The 20,481-nt window shown below is 39.7% G+C and overlaps 1 protein-coding gene across 6 annotated transcripts in view; it reads left to right on the top strand.

The window, feature by feature from the left end:
* The window catches only part of KIAA0825 (KIAA0825 ortholog), a 440,138-nt gene that overhangs the window by 203,639 nt on the left and 216,018 nt on the right, over window positions 1-20,481 (top strand). For all 6 annotated transcript variants that reach the window (XR_012800113.1, XM_075593181.1, XM_075593165.1 and 3 more), the window contains one exon: window positions 16,006-16,194. Coding sequence is in view for 5 of the 6 variants with exons in the window: in XM_075593181.1 (XP_075449296.1) it covers window positions 16,006-16,194 (189 nt within the window). In the remaining variant the exon portion in view is untranslated. The remainder of the gene's footprint in view (window positions 1-16,005; window positions 16,195-20,481) is intronic.

The raw sequence follows: 20,481 nt of genomic DNA, 5'->3' as shown, positions 1-20,481 counted from the left end.
GGAATCGCCCACCCCTGGTCTATTGGGTAATTCTCACTCCCCACATCCAATACAGTATCTATAAATGCAATGTCTTGTATATAATGTATACCCTGTTCACTTATGTAACTACTGTATGTATTTGTAACCATGTATTATTTGCCATCGTAGCTCTGTGCCCAGGACATACTTGAAAACAAGAGGTAGCTCTCAATGTTTTACTTCCTAGTAAAACATTTTATAAATAAATATAAATGGAATGGACAAAGCAAGAGAGAATTAAGTTTGAAAGTAGAAATGTATTAAAAAAAATATGCACTGTATACAGCAATTACGGACTCTTGACAAAGGGCTCTTTTGCTCCGAAACGTGAAGTCTCATTGCTAAGCTGTTAGCTTTTTTCCAAACATTCTGGTAAGGTCTCCTTTATTCTCTTGGATATTTATATGCTGGAGTACTTTTTGTATTACTGACCTACTGTAACATACTGTTTCATTGCATTTTGTTTGTCCTTACACGTGATGTTCTATAGCACGTCAATCGTTGGAATATTTCCTGTAATTACTATTTGCTGTATAGATATTTTTGGGTACAGTTCTACTTTGAAACTTCATTCTGTATGTTGTTGTTTTGTTGGGAAACGCGGCCCATTCCATTTATAGATGTTGATAGGTGAAATGTTTGAAACTTTTGACTATGCTGGTAATTTTCATATATCTGGTATATGGATTTATGTGTTGGCATAACTTCTTGGGCAACCACATCTGTGTAAATGTTCTGTTGTTCCAACATTTTTTGGAGAAACATAAACCAATTAATGGTAACACAGGGAATATATAATATATATTTTAGGACAGTGGAGGACTGAAACCTTTCTTCATTTTATTTTATATATATATATATACACACGCACACGCACACACACACACACGCACACACACACGCACACACACACACACACACACCATTGAGTCAATACATTTTCACTTTTTTACATATTGGAGTGCCTGTCCCTTTTATCTGTATCTATTTGGACCAGTATACACCCTCCATTTACCTTTATTTTTTATTTTGTTTTGTGCATGCCCTGTTTCTGAATATATATATATATATATATATATATATATATATATATATATGTGTATCTGTACCGTGTTAGCCGAGCTTAATCAAAAACAAATAGACGATACCGTTCTGTGGCTAACAAAATATTTTTATTTGTGCGAGCTTTCGAGATACACTAATCTCTTCTTCCGGCAGAGCATTTGCTTATCTGGGTTCCATGTAAATGGATTTCAGGCAAAAGGTGACACGTGTGCTAATTTGCATGTCAAAATGTATCACTTGCGGCAGCGGGAGCACTGTATGCTAGGTGATAATGGTTGAAAGACAGGGTTGCAGACCTGTCTAAGACATGTGAATATGCTCTCAAGTGATATATATATATTTATATCAAATGGAAATATTACTGTATGCTCATTTGCATGTCTTAGACAGGTCTGCAACCCCGCCTTTCACCATTATCACCCAGCACACAGCACTTCCACTGCAGCAAGGGACATAATAATTCATACATTCAGACATTACATTCATAATTCAGACATTACATGCACAATCTGTGATGCTTATGTAAAATAAGCCATTTCTTGTTCATGTTGTTCTTCTAAAGGTGTCGTTCTAATTACTCCTATCTATTTATTTACATTAGTTGAAAATGATTAGGAGCTGCACTCTTTCTGGAGAAGTGTAAGTTTGTCTTAGACTGTTCTAGCTTTTAATGGACAAACAAGTGTGAGAACATGAGGAGACCACCAATGGAGTTTCAAAAGCACTGAACACTGTCATTTTTCTTATGAATAACTCATTGATCCATCACAATGTTTCTTTATTTACAGTAAAATGGCTTACATCTTTTATGTTGACCACATTTCTTAGTGATATTTTGTAGTACATTATTTTTTTGCACAAGCTTATTACAGTGCAGTTTTTTGCACGAGAAGAATGGCAATAAAAGTGCTGAAGGGCTTGAACTTTTTTCTTGTTTTTACAATTGAAGGTGGTAGGTGTATGTTGAATTGTAATATATACCTGACATAATTAACAATGAAAGACATGATTGATTAACCCCCTAGTAACCATAGTGGTCAGGATCATACAGACCCTCATATCCGCTATAGTAACTAAAGGGTTGATAATCCTGATACCTCAAGTCATCCTAATTATCTGGACATTGCATGCCATAAAGTCTATTGCCATGCAATGTTTTATTAACCACTATTGCATACACAGGGCCTAACCTCCCATCCTGGAACACCTAACCCCATTACTCACCACCCCACCCTAACAGGCCTAATAACCCCGTCTAAAAGAATGACTTACAACCCTATTAGCTAAAGATGAGCAATAGGACTGTCGTACATGTATCAAGCACAAACAAAAGTTTAACCTACAAAACATGAATAAATATACATGGCAATACATAACCAGTGATCATTAACCCCTCGAGTGTCAGTGAGGCTAAATAGGCTCTAAAGAAGAGCCTCGATAACCTAATTGGCAATGAATAGGTTAATGGTTAAACATGATCACTTAACCCATCCACATTGAGGTACCCCAAGGTCTTCAGAGTCAATGACCCCCTGGAACAAATCTAATTTGGTAATCCAAAGGGCCAATGCCCAAACATAAAAAAGTCCCCTCTCATCCCCCCCGAAAAGGCACAAAGAAAAAAAAAAACATGGAAAAACAAACAGCAAAAATTAAACCAGAGGCTTCACATAAGGCCTAATCCAGGTCTGACGGCCTACAGAAAACTGAACACATCCCTGTCCCTTGATGATTAATCCTCTCTTGCTTGTAGAATAATCCTCAGTGGAAAAAGAAGAACATTTTGACACATTTCTTCAATTTTGATATTGGATGTGCTTCCTCTCACGTCCTCTCTCTGCCGTCGAATGAAGGGTTTAGGAAGGGTGCAGTCCTTATATAGGGCCCGTCACTTCTGGATACTGTAACATGTGGCAGATTGCTTGGTTTACCATGGTTTAACCACTCTCACTATTGACGTGGTGGGATTTGTTTTTTTGTGTTTTTTCATTTTGGCTTTGCTATATTCGGCCGGTATATTAGACAAGGTATTACAGCTTCCTGCAATATAAAGCATTTTTTATTTTTATTTTAATACTATATACATTAGCTCCTTAGAGCCATCTTTTCAAAATGTTTATGGATTTACATTACACCTTTAAATATGTTATTAGACTTATTAGTTGGTGTGCCTGGAGTCTTCCTGATCCTGAATTAACTGGTTGGCTCTTGGATCTTGTAATTGGCATGTTGGATCCATCATTATGGGTACTTTTTAAAAAAATATCTTAACTTATTTTATGTTCGGTAAAATATACTATATTATAACCTGCAAACATCCAATGGTCTGTAGTCATCCTTTTGGCAGGACCAATATTAAAGAGGGAAAATGTTATGTAATTCTTTATCAACATGTAACATCAACTGAAGGAATACTTTTTACATGATTTGAAGTAATCTATTACTAATCCATAGTTATCAACAGCATGTAGTCCTGTTGAACAAAAACAGCATTTAACCGGTAAGTACCAATACAAAAAAAAGAATGTTATAGAGCAAACAATCATATCTTTGCTGTATTTGGACAATTTTTTGTTTGTTGTTGTTTAAGCAATTGTAAAATAACCATGTACACTGAAAGTGAAAAGTAACACTATATCACACATTCCTGTTATTGACATTGTAAACAATTTAAGTTTGTGGCCTTTTGGAGTAGTAAATACTAACATAATTCTGTTTCTGTATAGTACCTTTATCTAGAGTGCTTCGCTTTTAGCCAGTTACAGTGTGCGTTTATTTTATTTAACTTGGAAGAATGGAAGGCCGAGTCATCATTGTCAGATTTCAACGTGTTCCTATCACATTTGCCCTTATGTTACGCAGGTGTATTAGACAGCAGAGCCATCTCTGCGACGCACAGTTTGCTATGATAATACTATTTTATACAAATTTGCTGGTGTTTCATTTTTCAAACAGAAATGTTATATAAACAGGGAACCGATTTGATCGTATCTGTTATGTGTGTGTGTCCGGAAGGGAATTTGTTTCTATATGTATCTTTAGTACGTAAAAAAAAAAAAAGGCATCATTTCAGGCATTAAATGATCATAAAATAATTCTTGTCAACAATATTTTATTAAACAGTGAGAGTATATTCTCCTTTTTGTGAATGGCACTACTTATTTAAATTTCTCTTCCCATTAGCGTCCATGACATTCAAAACCCATGGTGCCATTTGATATTGCACTGACTGATTAATTAACGTCTTCAAATGTATCTGTACAGTAAACCGTCTTTATATAACCTAAATTATTTACACATGTAACCAAATGATTATGACAATTCCTCTGAGTTTATGGCGGCTTTATTATCCAGTACGGACACAGAACACATTACTTAGCTATGCTTAAGGAAAATGGTTTTCACTACCTTAAACGTGTGCAAATACATTCAGATTTAGTAGCAGTGTGTAGCTAGGGCTGGGCCTGATCTCGGGCAAGGCCCAATAAATAAATTATCAAGCCCGACTGTGCTGTTGCCACTGTCCTGCCGCCCCCAGATACTGTACCAATAGGCAGGAGTTGTGTAGTGCTACAAAGTTGTCAGTGATTGCCAGGTGGAAGCTGACAATCATCCCCAAGTCCAGGATTTGCACCCAAAAATGAATTGTCTTACCTCTTGACTCCTGGCTGCAAGTTGCTCCTTCTTTTTAGCCTTTAAATTATTGGTGGAAGAGTGCTTGAAAACATGGAAAAGATGGTGCCCCATTGGCTTATCTAGGAGACAACCACGTGGCTAACACCACTTAATTTTTGAAACCAGTGTTTATCAATAGAATTACACTTGTAAGCAAGGGATAACATGCAAAGGCAATTTATAAATGGAAAGAGATTTGACTGGATTCTGGGTGGTTATCTTTTAATCTTTTTTTTTCTTGAAAGGGTTAAGCAGAGCTCCACATACAGACTTAAAGGAGTTACCATAAATGTTTTTCTTACATTGGAAGCTCTTCTTACATTTTTTCCTTAATAGGCGTTATCCTACCCCAAGCAGTGCTATAATCCGCTTTTAGAATTCTAAGTACAATTTCAACACAATGTAAGAATAATAATAATAATATTTTGTAGTTTGCCCCACAGTTGCCAGAATGTTCTTTAAGTAGAATACTATGCTTGTACATTAACTCTTGTTGACTTGAACCCTAGCTAGTTGATCTCCTAACAAGATCTGTTAAACTGTGTAAACATTTGAGATCTCAAACTGCATTATTTTTTTTAGGATCTGCTCTTTCATTGTTGATTATTGGGAGACCATGACCAGACAAAGCTGTGCAGCTCTTATCAGAAAACAAATTTCCTAAGATATATTTAAAAAAAAATCCTACATGGTCTATTTTACTAACAAATGAGTCTCACTTTAGAGTATAGGATTTATGAAAGCATAAATATTTGGTTTGAGCTGTGATTTTCGTTCTGTATATTTATGAAAGCAACCAGTAATAAAATAATAAATAAATGAAGCCCAAATTGGAGCATTTAAGCTATTCTTAAAGTTGCATACTGTAGCTAGACATGCAAGGGCCATTGATCAAAAAAATCCAGGGCCCCATTAATATTAAGACTGACTGCAATTTTTTTTCTCCCTCCCCTGTCCTCTCCCTGATCCTCTCTCTCATCATCACTCCTCATCTCTCCCCCTCATCATCATCATTGTTACAGAGGCAGAGCTCTAGAGGTCTGACCCGGAAGTCTTTCTTACTTCCGGTGTTTGCTGCTAGAGCACGTTCCTCCCCTGCCGTCCTGCTCTGCCTCTATCAACTGCTAATTCCTCTGCTGTCTTATTCTCTGTTTAATGCCGGGGGCCCGCCGCAGCATACCATCTCCCCCCGCCTGTCTCTATCGGAAGAAAGAGATGGGCTTCCAACAGGGTGAGGGGGAACCAGGCCCCCTAAGAGCGCCTACCTCCAGGATTTGCCCGGGCTATAGCTACGTCCCTGACAAGCACACTGCCTAGGTGTCACATTTGACTCCTCCCTCACATTCTCCTCCCACGTTCACAATTTAGCTAAAACCTGTCACTCTACTGCTATATCTCTTAATGACCTTATTCTTTCCCGTCTCGATTATTGTAACATTCTAATGTCCGACATTCCTGCCTCTCACCTGTCTTCCCTACAATCTATCCTAAACGCTACTGCTAGTATCACTTTACTCTTTCCTAAATGTGTCTCAGTGTTTCTCCTGCTGAAATCCCTCTACTGGCTTCCAATTAAATCCTGTATTACTCACAACATTTCCTTCCTCTCTTTTAAGGCTATACACTCTTCTACCTCTCATTACATCTCAGCCATAGTTTCTCACTATACACCTTCCTGACTCTTCCATTCTGCTCAGGGATATCTTCTGTCTACTCCTTTTGTATCTAGTGCCTTCTCCCACCTGAACCCTTCCTCACTCACTGCCCCATGCCTCTGGAATGCCCTTCCCCTCAATATCCGACTAGCGTCCGCTCTCTCCACCTTTTAAGACAGATCTTAAAACACACCTCGTTTTCCAAGCATTTGGGTAGCTCAGTGGCTGATACTATATATCTCATATGCATTGACCTTGGCCCCTTGCAGGTGCTCTTACCAGAACACTACTCTCTTTGTACGTTCTCCCTACTTACCACTTAGATTGTAAGCTCTTCGGGGGAGAAACTCCTGTTCCTAAAGTTACTGTTTGCTTATTCCCATTAAGTGTTATATTATTTCACGTGTATTACTGCTGTGAAGTACTATGTACATGGATGATGCAATATAAATAAAGACATTACATACAAAAGCCTTCCAATTGGGTAAACGAACCAGATACAGAGAGAAAATGGGCAACACAACGTGACATTGTTTTTCATTATATCACATGACTTGGAGAAAGCTCCTGGAGCAGGATCTGTCCTATCATAGATCGAATCACATTTCAGAAGATATGGAACCTTACCCAGCCATTTTATTTGTCTGGGATGCCAATAAAAGACGAACCCAGAGGTTCTCGGAAATTCTGCTCATTACAGATGACGGAGGTGTCCCTGCTTTGGAGGAGCTATCCCCTTTCAAGTAAAATTAGATATAAAAAACAAACAAACAAAACATATTTGAGATTGCTGTTTTAAGAATAGATCAAACAGACTAGTAGTAGTTGGGGGAAATGCTCAACCCCCTGTGCTTGGGGTCCAAAGCATCACGTCGCGTTATAAGCGGATCGCTTTAGAAATAATGTACAACTGTATGCATTGTACAATAAACTATTTAAGATACCAATAATCGTGTTGTAAAGTATTCATAAATACGAAAATTGGGAGCCACGCTTGCATCGTGTTATAAGCGGATTTGCGTTGTAACGGATCGCGTTATTATGGGGTTGAGCTGTATTCACACAATTACTATGTTTCTCATTTTGTAATTTTGCGTCTGATTTCAGCTTAAAGTAACTACAGTAGGAGCAGTATTTACTGTACAGCTTCTTAAAAACGCTTGTTTAGGATACATACTGTAAGCGATACCTTTCCAGGCAAAAGTTATTTCACATAGGAGTGTGTACTGATAACGGAGGCTGCACAGCTCATTAAGCTTCCTGTGAACTCCTCCATCATTATCTTCTAATGTTCCAGAGACTGCTTTAGACTGTTAAAACCTTGAGAAAAATGAGAAATGGCAAAATGTAATACATTTGCATGACTCCTATCAACACTATTGTTAGATATACCAGAACAGTGATAGCAGATTTTTTTTTATTTTAATATGAAATTGCAATGGATATATTTGCAGTTTGCATACAGTAATTGAGTACAGTTTCTTTCACTCAGCCTGCCTGTACTGCCTTAACTGAATGACTCGGCTAAGAAGTATTTAAGTATAGGATTTATTTCATTCTTTTATAGGAGAGTTAAATACAGCATATTAGCTCCCCAGCCTGTTATACATAAAGTAATTTGGTTATGTCATTACAAAGTGGTCTAACATTTGTCAGAAGTACAACATGCTTCACATTCTGTCTTGCCTCATATTCAGAACTACACTCCATTCACTTACCTATTCAGATACCTGTCATATTCTACAAAGACTGACAAATGTTTGATCAAGATCACATTACTATCCTAGTGCTCTGCTGTATTGAATTCTACTAGCTGCTTTAATTATCACAGGGAGCAAATGACAGAAAGCATAAATCTATTGACTGGCCAGGTCCTTTAGCTGCAGTGGGATATGTACTTTTAAATTGCATTGTGTACTTAAACTAGTAGAACAGAAATAGCCATTAAAAAATGGATATACTCCTTACAAGAGAACAGTTTTGCTCATAGTATTTGATCTATGTTGGCATTAATGGCCAGACAAATGTGTACAAATGCTAAATGTATATAACATTTTTTTAAATAGTACAGCAGGCTAAAGTTTAAAGGTGAAATCCTTACAAAACAATGATTTGGATGTCCCCATCCATATTCCTGATATCTGCATTCAAAACTCTGACATTTGTGAAAGTGCAGCAGGCTTTAACAACCAGCACTTTTAATCTTTTTGTGTTTTGACTAATATGTACTATGTAATATGTACTATGTAATATGTAATATGTACTATGGACGCTTTAGAAAGATCACCATTTTACCCAGTGCCGTCTTAACGCATGGGCACGCTGGGCAGTTGCCCGGGGGCCCCACGAGCATCCTAATCAATGCACAGACCAGAATCTAACACTAATTTTCCGATCACCCGCCCCAATATTCATATCTCCTCGTTAGAAGGAGAAAAATTACGACTTGTAGGGGAGAGTTGGCATGTCTGCATTCGCGAGAGAAATGTTGCCGTTTTTATTGCTTGCAATGTTATGGAAGCAGAATATTGTAACGGATTCGCAGGAGGCAATTAACGGCTGGGGTTGTGTAGGCCGGGCCCAGTGCACTGCTTTGCCCGGGGGCCAATAATGCTGTGAAGATGCTTCCAACTTCAAAATGCAGACATAGAAACTAAACTCGCAATGATGATCCCACAGAAAACTGCACAACTGGAATGCATTACTGGTTTTTTCTTCCTCAGATTGGGGTTAGACTGCTTAAAGCTGCAGGTAAAGCTGTCAGTTAAAAAAAATATATATATATATATTTTTTTTTAAATTACATTCAATATGTGCATCAATACAATCTACACACTGACAAGTGATTAGCTAAGTTGCTGATCGATCCGTTCTCCTGTAATCAATCGCTGAAATTCGGCTGGGGGTTCACTAAATGCATTTTGGGTAATCTTATCCAGCACTGAAAGCCAAAGTTCTGTGAGGAAGATCATGTGACCAGGCAGGCACTAGATTCAATTGGTTCACTGCTAGAGAGGGCAGGGCTCAAAAAGGTGATGCTGTTTCAGAAGGGGAAGAGGATGTGACTTTGTATATGGTTGCTATAGGAACAAAAATTCCTTTCACATTAGAATACATTAAAAAAATTAGGTTCAAGTCTCTGTATTCGTGAATCCTTTTGGATCTATAATATGGGAAGACTTGCACTGTTAGGCCTAAATAGACACAAACATTCTTGTTTAGCCTCTCCGTACATCTTCTCTGCTTTAGGCTCCTTCACCCTGTGTCTTCTGCTCATCAACTCTCATTTTCCATTTGCCATCCCCATCCCATTAATCATTCAATCATCCTTTCTGTTTATATTAATAGACCTCAAATACATCTGACTCTTTTTTATTTATATTGTCCTCCTGTAGTTCACATATTTTACATGTTTATGTATGCAATTTATACTGTCATCATTTCATTCTTCTTCATTTGTCTAGGAAATATCCTTTTCATCATGTGTGTTCCACCTATTTTTAGTATAATCAAATCTATGTGTTGCATGTGTAGCGGGGTACCCCCTGGCTACTCTTCTACTCAATGGGCTGGCAGTAAAGCCTGGTATTAATAGGCTTGCCATTCGTTGGTATGGGGTTTTTCCCTTCACCTTTAGTACTGCACTTGAGTGACAGCAGGGGGTGGTACATCCTGTTGTAGCTGGGACAACGGGGTGCCCACCTTCTGGCTGTACTTAAGGCCAGGACCACCCAAATTTGGAGTTTGTTTCTTCCCTTTGAGGAAGGCAGGTCACATGACTGGGAGCCTGAGATTGGGGCCTACCCATGTGCTCTTCCCTACGGGGAGGAGTGAGTGTGAACCAATACCTCTGCCTCCGCTAGGGAGGTAGGGAAGAGCTAGGACGGCTGCGGGTGCCCTTGGCCTGTAGTGACGGTCCAGGGACCATCTCCTGTGAGAGCTGATCTAAAGAGACTGTATCCAGCAGAAGACTGCTGAGTAGCTGTTGTGTTACTGCAACGTGTGTAGTAATAAACCGTTCCTGTTTGCAATATACCTCCGGCCTGGTGTGTGATCAAACTGGGGGGGAGAGGTACAAGTTCTACCGTGGGAGATCATCTCCATATTCTTGTAGCCTACGGCAGATGGAGGCGGGGGGAACACTGTTACACATGTTTCTTTAATTGATTGGCCTATTGCATCGCTAGCATTATGGGTTGCTTAGTAAACTGGGATATTTAATCCCCTGCCGGCGACCAATCAAATACCCCTTGATAAAGTCACATTTATGACGAAAACATGTAGTGATGCATGGATGTTTCTAGTAGCTGATGCAAAGTCATTCTACTGAGAGCGATCAGACATTTTCTCAGCCTGTTCGGTTACAGATATCCGTGGCATGTAACAAGTGGACCACTGCACAGTTGAATCATACTTTCTGGAGGTCCCCACACCGGTCCAGCTATGAACCCTCCAGTTCCTCTAAGTGCACCGCACTAGCTAGTTCCTGCATATATGCATCTCTGACATGCAATTTTTAACCCTATCCTTGTGAGTGCAAGACCTGGTAGATTTGTAATTTTATTCAATTGTTGTATTTACAAGTTATTGTATTGTATTGTAAAACATACTGGACACCTAACAAGCTCCTATTGAACCCCCAAAATAACCACAACATATATATAAGCATATGAGTGTCACAGATAAATTCTTAATAACCTGTGTAATAACAGGAAGAATGATTTATAGTAAATCTGTCAATATTAGTTGCAAAGTTCTAAGTCTGATTGAAGCTTTTATTAACCTGTACATTATCAGGAAAAGCACTCTGTATTAGAGTTGTCACAACCATACTGCAAGCAAGCCAGTTCCCCTGAGTGGAAGATGCTATGGAGTGAGCCCTTAACCATTTAAATGTGGGAGGGGGTGAGCTTCAATTAGGTAGGAGGTTGCCACCCTCCAAACAGCCAAGACTAGCTGAACAAGAATTGTAAAACATACTGGACACCTAACAAGCTCCTATTGAACCCCCAAAATAACCACAACATATATATAAGCATATGAGTGTCACAGATGAGTGCTACTGAGCATGGCAATATATATTTAAAACCCCTGAAATGTGGTCTGCCGTGCCGTTGGCTCAGGGGCTTACAACAATTTTGGCCAAAAATGTCAAACTAAAAGACCATTTTACTTAATAGATATTTATACATATATATTTAGGCACTGTACCGTGTATGAGTTTCACTGGATGTTCTAAAACTGAGTTCTGTCTGTGTTTTATGTTCTGTCTCTGGTTTTAAATATTGTATTGTATGTCTTTATTTATATAGCGCTATTAATGTACATAGCGCTTCACAGTAGTAATACATGTGGTAATCAAATAAATAACAGATAATATAAATAACAGATCATGGGAATAAGGGCTTTAGACATAAACGTAACATTAAGGAAGAGGAGTCCCTGCCCCGAGGAGCTTACAGTCTAATTGGTAGGTAGGGAGAACGTACAGAGACAGTAGTAGGGAGCTTTATGTATCATGTGTTCAGAATATTCACAGTGCTATTCATACACTACCGACACACTTTATCCTAGCAGGGCTAGTTCCGCAAGCCGGGGGATGCCCCGGCTTGCTAGCCCCACTCCCTCAGCGTGCCGCGCGTCACCGATGCGCGGTCACGCGTCATCGGGTGTCAGCGCCCCCTGCACGCACGTCCAGGGCTCCCCGAGGGAGCCCTAGTGTCCCGCGATCGCGGGACGGCGGCAGGGGGTTCCGGGGGACCCGGCGGACCCGGCAGCGGTAGGGAGAGCGCCCCGATCGGAGGGCGCTCTTCCGCTGCTTTGGCGCGCGCCCGGCACCCTCCGGCGCGCGCCAGGTTACTGCTGCGGCCGAGAACGGGCAAATGCTCGAATAAACTCGGCCGCAGCAGTATGCTTCTTTAAGCAAGTGTGTCTTAAGGTGGGTCTTAAAGGTGGATAGAGAGGGTGCTAGTCGGGTACTGAGGGGAAGGGCATTCTAGAGGTGTGGGGTGTTATGCTATGGAGCCTGCGCTTCTTGTTCTTTTCAGGTCAGGTTTTCCTTTGTGATGAGCCTCATCACTTTTTGAAGCTGCAAAGTGTTTCCATTCATTTCCAGCTTGCTGATTGTGGACACTCCTAACACCTACAGTATCACCATCTTTTCACATCCTTCACTATTGGGACAGGTTTGGACTAATGTTCATTCACTATTGTACTGTGTGGTTTTATATTTAGTAGTTATTATATGCTATGTTGTTCTACCTTTTGTACACTTACTTTCCACTTTTCTAATACATCTACCACATGTTAGCCAATTTACACTACATCACTATATATAGGTTCAGCGCTACTTTTTTATGTTTTAGTAATAAAGTAATGTTTTAATAATATATATATAACCAGTCCGTGAAAATTCACTGTAACAGTTCAACGTTCAGATGAAATATCTGTGATATAACATGTATTCCGGAGTCTCGGGCAGCTTCCCAGATGATGTACATAGTGACAGGGCCTTTCCCCGGTTTAAAAAGGCAGCACACCTAGAGCCTGTCTGTAGCTGATTAGTCCAGCAAGGAGCTGGTTAATTGCAGCCAGAGTCAGTTAGCCAGTCTCCACCTGGCTCATCAAGCAGGTTTAAAGGTGTGCTGAACAAACTGCCTAAGGTTCTCTAGCCCAGAAGGCTGGACTTCCAGTCCAAACAAAAAAAGAAGTGCACGTTCCATCGCAGAATACTGTACAAAAGTAAATTACTTTAATAAACAATAGCAGACAAATGCTCAATCACAATTTATAAGAATAAAAATTGCCATGGGTATATGCAGGGATGTTCAGAATTCAGAAGTTAAAAGGAGTCCAGGATTTCTTCTCCTGTCAGCTGTGAACATGCATGGCTTCTGTATTGAGAAAAGTCAGCTCTTGCAGCCACAAATTAGTTTCAAAAGTTTCAAAACCATTATTAAACCCCTCGACAATCTCCCTTATTGAACGTAGCTCTGTGTTAAGTTGATCAACAGTGTTCTGGACCTGGGCAGCATCAGTATATGCCTTCTCCAGCTTACTTGACATGATCACCATGTCACTCTACAACTGATGCTTTTCTTTCTCCTGTTATACGCATTTAGCAATTGCAGTGGACAGGCACTTTTGTAGTGCAGCCTTGGCCTCTTGCTCTTTATCAAGTCGTCCATAGAGGCAAGCAATCTCATTGCATGCAGATTGAAGTGCCTGTGTTAAGGCATCTTTACCTTGGTTATAATTGAACAGCCATTCTTCTTTTTCATTCTCTTTGCTTGAGAAACTCTGAAGAATCAGTGGTACTGTGTTCACATTTATTGCTCAAGACTGTTTTCAAAGTGGGAGCCATAGCTTCAGATATGGGGAAACCAAACTTCCTAGGAAACCAGTAAAGAGGAAATGTGTTTTTAAAGCAGAAGCATTGGAATGAACAACAGAAATAGTATGCACAACAGGGAGACAAAAGATAGGAGAGCTACCCTTTAGGCCGCGCTTATAGTGCCTGCCACGTCGCCCGAAAACAAACGCATTGCCGCCGCGTGCGCTTATAGTAAGCGCGATGGCGACAATGTAACGGAGCGACGTCGCTGTCGCGAAAACTGGTAGCTGGCAAAATTTGATTTTTTCAAGGGCTGTTGCCTCGTGATGGATCTTGAACCAATCAAATGGCCGGAAACTCGCAATGCCGCCGCCAGGCGAAATATAACTTTCGCCGGTGGCGACGGGTGACGTCACCCGTCGTGTCGCCATCGACGGCACTATAGGCGCAGCCTTAGATTTGAGACCTTAGCATCAGTCACAGAAATATCAAATTGCAGGGAAAACCATAGACAGAAACTTGCAGTTACATCTGAAACTTTAGAATCAGGCATAGGAATATCACAGAGTGCGAGAAACTAAAGACAGAGAAACTTGCAGTTAGATGTGGAACCTTAGAACCAAGCATAGGAAGATCACAGATTACAGAGAAATCATGGCATATAGCAACAAAACAATGGGAGTACTCTTGTTTTTTAAATGGGAACCCTAAGAACCAGCAGTATAATACCCAAGCAAAGAAATCAAAAGCAAATTTGTTTTTAGAATTGCAAATCTGAAAATCTGCAGTGGCCCACCCAGAAATGCAGAGAAAGACAAGCCTTGTCCAGGGAATTGAAGTCTGAGAGTCTGAAATGGCGATAACCGGTACTGCAGGGAAGGTTTATTTTTATTTTTTTTGTTTTTAAGTTAATTCTTCTCAGAAAATGGCACAAACCCCCCCCCCCCCCCCCTGCAGAACCCTTTGCGGCAACAAAAACCTTCAGGATCCAAACTGGGGTTTCCAAACACCAAAAAAAATGTACCTTCAACCCAACGCAAGCGGAAGGGGTCTGCTGAAGCAGGAAGGCAGAGAATCTGTTCCGGCGAGGTCCAGAGATGGCCTTTGTTTTCTGTTAAGGAGAGACTCCTGGAGCGGGTAGGACCTCGGTGGCCGGAACAGAAGGGGAGGCAAGGGTTACAGGCTGAGGTCGGAGGCAGGCAGTAGGTAGCATGGTCGAGGTCACAAGCAGAGGTCGGAGGCAGGCGGCAGGTAGCGTGGTCGGGGTCACAAGCCGGGTTCGGCAACAGGTAGGCAGGAGCAGGACAGGGGAGCAGAAACTGAGACTAGTGAACAAGGACTGAGACCAGGGAGCAGGGAACAAACATGGACAAGCCAGATTACCAGAAAGGACCTTTAATAATGTACAGCACTGCAACACGGAACAAAAGCATAGGCAGAAGCATGGGCATAAGGAGTCTGACAGAAAACAAAGGCAAGGGAGAAACAGGAAACAGGAAACTATAAGGACAGAGGAACCACAGAGCAGACAGAAAACAGCAGCAGAGTGGACAGAGAAAGGAACAGGGAGAGAGGGAGATCTAGGAAAATATGTCAGGGCTATTTCCTGACAAATAGAGAGAACACGAACAAACATGAACAAACACGCTCCATAGCATAATATATATAGATATATCGACACAAAAGTTCAGACTTTATACAAATGTTTTTTTTTTTCCTACCATAATTTTTTTTAAACATCCCAAACTGTTTGTAGGGCAGGAACTGGAGCTCTAGACCCTGAGCCTATCTGAGGAAAATAATTTTAGGAAGCGGCCTAGCACCTGAGCATCATACCGGGCAAAATGGTTACTCTAATGGCTCTAGATGTTGTCCTTTGGGAGAAGATCAAAATGGTAGTGCATTGTAACAAAAAAATAGCCTTAATAGTTTTCGGCAACGGTCATTAAAATGTGGATTAGAAATCAGGATACGTAGGCTTAGTCAGTGATCAAGGATCGAAGACCTATTGAAACCCACCTCAAAATGTTTAGTATAACAAGATATAGGTCATTTAAGACTTGTATTAATATATGTGAACCATGTGACTACTACTTGATGTATATGTATAAAAAAAAGATGTGATAATGTGATTTGTGTCCCTCTCTCTTTATTTTGTACCCATTCCTATGTTGTAAAAACTCAATAAAAAATGAGAATATAAAAAAAATGTGGATTACGTATTTGATGATATTGTGTTTGTTTTTTAATTTTTAGTCACTGAGATGTTGGAAAGTGAGGATGACATGTTAATATCAGAAAAGAACAACTGCACAGACCCAAGTTTAACAGAAGTGATCCTCACAGTGTTCTCCTACTGCACGCTTTCTCCTAAATCTTTCACCACTGTCCTGGAAAAATACATGGATCAAGAGAGACTGTGGGATTTCTTATGCAACCTACCAGGTAGGAAGAAACAACGTTGGTATTACAGTTATTAGTTTGATATTTTTCAATATATATTTTTAGTTATATTCTATAGCACTTTCAGAGGATCAGAAGTTCATGATACTACATTGTTCCATATATGTTGATTTTGACAGACAATACTGCCGATTTAGCTACGGGACTTAACCCTTTGAGGGCGTCATGACGTACCCTGAACATCATGCGTGCTGACACTGTAGGAGCCTCATGACATACAAGGTAGCTTTCAGCACGTGCTCACCGGGATCTCACATTGAAATCAGAAACCAATGAAGTAAATAGTCTAAAGTTACATTGATTTGCACTGCGTTCTAAAGCAGTTATATGAAAAACACATTATAACAGGACTCTCTGTAATAGTTTTTACATCAGTATTTTTCCAAATCAAACTCTACAGGACTATGTCACATTAATGTATTGGATCAGGAAAACGGGCAAAGTAAAGGCAAGTGAGGTAGGGTAGTCAAAGTGGGACTGGAGCTTAAACGTGCACTGATGGGTACTTTTTTCCCAAGAACTCTGGTGTTTGCTAGTCTGTAATTGAATTGGTTATTACGCTTGGAGTGTTTATTTGTGTCACTTGCATGTTTCAACCATATTGTTATTATTGCCAGATTTAAAAAATATATATTTTTAAAGCTCTATAAAAGCCTACCTCCAGTCATCACTGTGGAAACCTATGCTGGAGGCACAGTTAAAAGATTCCCCTCTTATTGTATTAATATTATCATTTATTTGTAAATCACCAACATATTCCACAGCCCGGTACAATAGGTACAGAGTTATTTATATTATGTCAACAGAACGACATACCAATTAAGGACAAACAAGCGCAAACGCTCTTTGCCCCCACAGTTCATAAGAGAAACTGCAGATGACACTTAGAATTGTCAAGACCAAGTGAATGTTACAGTACTGTATACTGAATAATAGTTATTTCATTGTAATCACATTGTCATGCGTGTACATAGTTACATGGAATAGGACTCAGTGCAAATAAAGTAGACTACAAGAAGATGACAGTTGGTATAACATCTTTAACAATACAATTATCCAACCTAAACCTAAACTGGTAGACATTGGTGTTGGGGAAAAAAGGAAAGGGTGTTTATTTTGATCAATACAACCTCAAGCACGCAGCATTAAAAACTTAAGCTATGAATCGCCAACCTTCTCGTTCCTTTGCCTTGGAACAGGATAAAAGACCTGTCAGGGTTGTAGGCCTGCTACACAAACAAGTCAAAGAAACAAGTACAGTACCTACTGTGGGTAACCATGTGCCAATCCAGCTCTGCTCCCATGTTTTATAAGGCCAAGATTGATATCCTTCTAGAGGTTCTGTCAAATGACACAATTTGTCAGATAAAACTTATCATAAATCCTTTGAATGTAATTAATGCAGCCGAGTCATTGAAGGGACTGTGATCATGAATGACGGAAATACTTGTCACTTTAACAGATATTTTCAATCTGCATATAGTGCCTAAGCCAGAAACAAGTCCATCAAAGATGTACAATTTGAAAAGCAGCAGCTGTCAACGAGATACAAAATGCAAAAAGGCACAACTCCAGTTTACTGTGAGTCAAACAGGAGACTCGATGTGATAGAAGAGGAACAAGCATAAAAAAACTGTATAATTCAAAAGATATGATACACAAACCCAGATGGCTTACAGTGTGTTAGCTTTAGCACTGTTCATGCTGTTACATGGCGATCCTTATATGCACTCGTTTCTATAACTGTTATGTAATCCATTTTGCTAGACGTGTCTCATACATGACATCTGATTTTTCACTGTAAATTTGTAAATTAAACAAATGTAATGGTAGCTTGAAAGTGGTTTTAAAAAGAACAGGACTACTGACCTTCCTCTATATTATTCTTTTGACTGTGTGTTTACTTTGGCTGTTTTACTGTATGAAGATATGCAGATGGACAAGCTAAAATCTCAGCTCAGCAGAATTTTTATGGCCACAGTTAGATGTAATGAGGCCGCAGTGAGGGTTTGGGGAGAAGAAAAATAGAGAACTCGTACAGAGAACAGTCCCTTGTAAATTACTATACTAAGCCAAAAACAGTTTTTATACTATGCAGAGCATAGATTTGTGAACTGATACCAGTTGGCTATTCCACAACTCCCCCAGAAAAATAATTAGCCGTGGAAAATCTGTGTATTGTGCGCTTTCACTTTTTGGAGAATTTTGATTAAAAAAAAAACATGAAACCTAGATTGATACATTTTGACTGATTTGCATGTGTTTGTTATGAAAACAATAAAGTGGGATAAATCAATTGAGTGCAAGATGCAAGTCAGTGTTAGGCATAGGGAAAAAGAAGAGGAAGTTCAAAAGAAACAGGCCAAAAGTAGGCCACATATCTAATTATTACTGTGAGTTGATAATTAAAGAGAATAAAGAATACAAAAAAAAACAAACAAAAAGTGCCTAATGCTACATCTAATGTGACAAAAAATACATAATTAAATATTTATTTTCATAAGTAAGGGTCATTTAGTTAAACCCTTTAGCCAAAGTGTTATAAGCCTGCAGCCAGTTCACAGCATGACCACTATGCAGGTCCTAACACTACCTGTGAATTTTCTCACTAGCCTCTACAGCAAGTGTGCGCAAACTGGGGGGCGGCAACAACATTTTCTGGGGGTGAGGGGCGCAGCGCTTGCAGAGGCCTCGCACTCATCCCTGCGCTCATCTCCACGCTTGTCCCCACAACCTTTAAATAAAATGCCAGGGGAGTGCGCGAGGCCTCTGTATTTCTCTTATTTTCTCTCCGGCGGCTTCTGGCGATATGACAACGCAACATCACATGATGTCGTGACGTCAGAGGAAAGCTGGGGGGGGGGAGGGAATGCGAGCAGAAGGGGAGAGCAGGTAGGGGTGCGTGAGCAAAAAAATGTGTGCACCCCTGCTCTACAATGGGGGGAGAAATGTCTCAAATAGACCAGTCTTGCGAGGTGCGTGAAAAAACCTGCTACTTAAAAAAGTGCCCAATGCTAAATCCAATATGACAAAAAAAGACAGTTGCAAGACTGGTCTATTTGAGACATTTCTCCTTCCACTGCAGAGGTAAAATAAACGACATGACCCATACTTGACATACATGAGAATACAAACATTCAAGCATTTAACTATGTATACAGTATTTTGTCACATTGGATATAGCCTTGGGCACTTTTGTTTTTTGTTGTATACATTTGGCCATGCCCAGTAGCATTCCCTTTGTCACAAATATACTGGATATGTGATGTGGTGGGTGCTGGGGTTAGAGCTTGCAGGGTTTTTGTGTGTCTGAATAAAGAATAAACAACTATACACAAATACAAGTAGGGTATTTTGAAGAAATCTATTTAAAATCTGTGTTTCTGACAAACTCATCCAACACTTCTCAACATTCAGATATTTCCAGCAGTGCTACTGTACGAGGATAAAACCATAAGGCCAAAACCCAAAAACAATGCAGCACGCGAGTGTTGCATTACAGAGTGCAGTACATTACCAATATTAATCATATATTAATTCATCACTAAAAAAGGTTTTAACTTGCAACTTGTTGCTAAAAAGAAATGTGTACAGTAGTACACCACAATAATCCTGAATCGGTATGTTCATTAACCATATCCAGAAATGAATTTCTACTGTAGTCGATTGCAAAAATGTGACGGAAGAGTAGGAGCAAATTTGGAGAAAATGGAGATTTCATGTAGACATTCAGAAATGGAAGCAGTTTATATGAGATATATGAAATGAAATGGAGGACATCAATGGTATATAACATGGACTATTAAGCATTATAAAATACAATGGAGTGAAGTGCCAGACTATAAAGTAGCAAGAAAAGACATCACATACATCTAGCCATCAAACATCTTAATTTCAAGACTATTAGGAAATAGCATTCTTCTTTTGAAAATGTGGTGCTATGCCAGTGCAGTTTGTGTTTACCTGAATAGAATTGTTGGGAAGCTATGAATTGGCTGTCCTATGCGTGAATAAAGTGAAGCCATGTGATAAAGTTAGTTATCACAACATACAAACAATGCCATTGATTTCTTGGCTAACAAGGATACGAATATCACTTCAACAAAAGGGGAACATAATTTGATATCTGTAACCTCTCAAATAAAATAAAAATGTAATGCATGCAGTAGAAAAGTGATTCCCAACAAGGGTGTTTGTGAATCCCTAGGGACTCTGTGTCTCCAAGGGTTTCACCAGAAAAAAAGTGTAATGGAGGATCCCACTCAGTAT

The sequence above is a fragment of the Ascaphus truei genome, chromosome 1 (genome assembly GCF_040206685.1).
Source record: "Ascaphus truei isolate aAscTru1 chromosome 1, aAscTru1.hap1, whole genome shotgun sequence".
NCBI lineage: Eukaryota > Metazoa > Chordata > Amphibia > Anura > Ascaphidae > Ascaphus > Ascaphus truei.
This window is presented reverse-complemented; position numbering and strand designations above follow the sequence as displayed.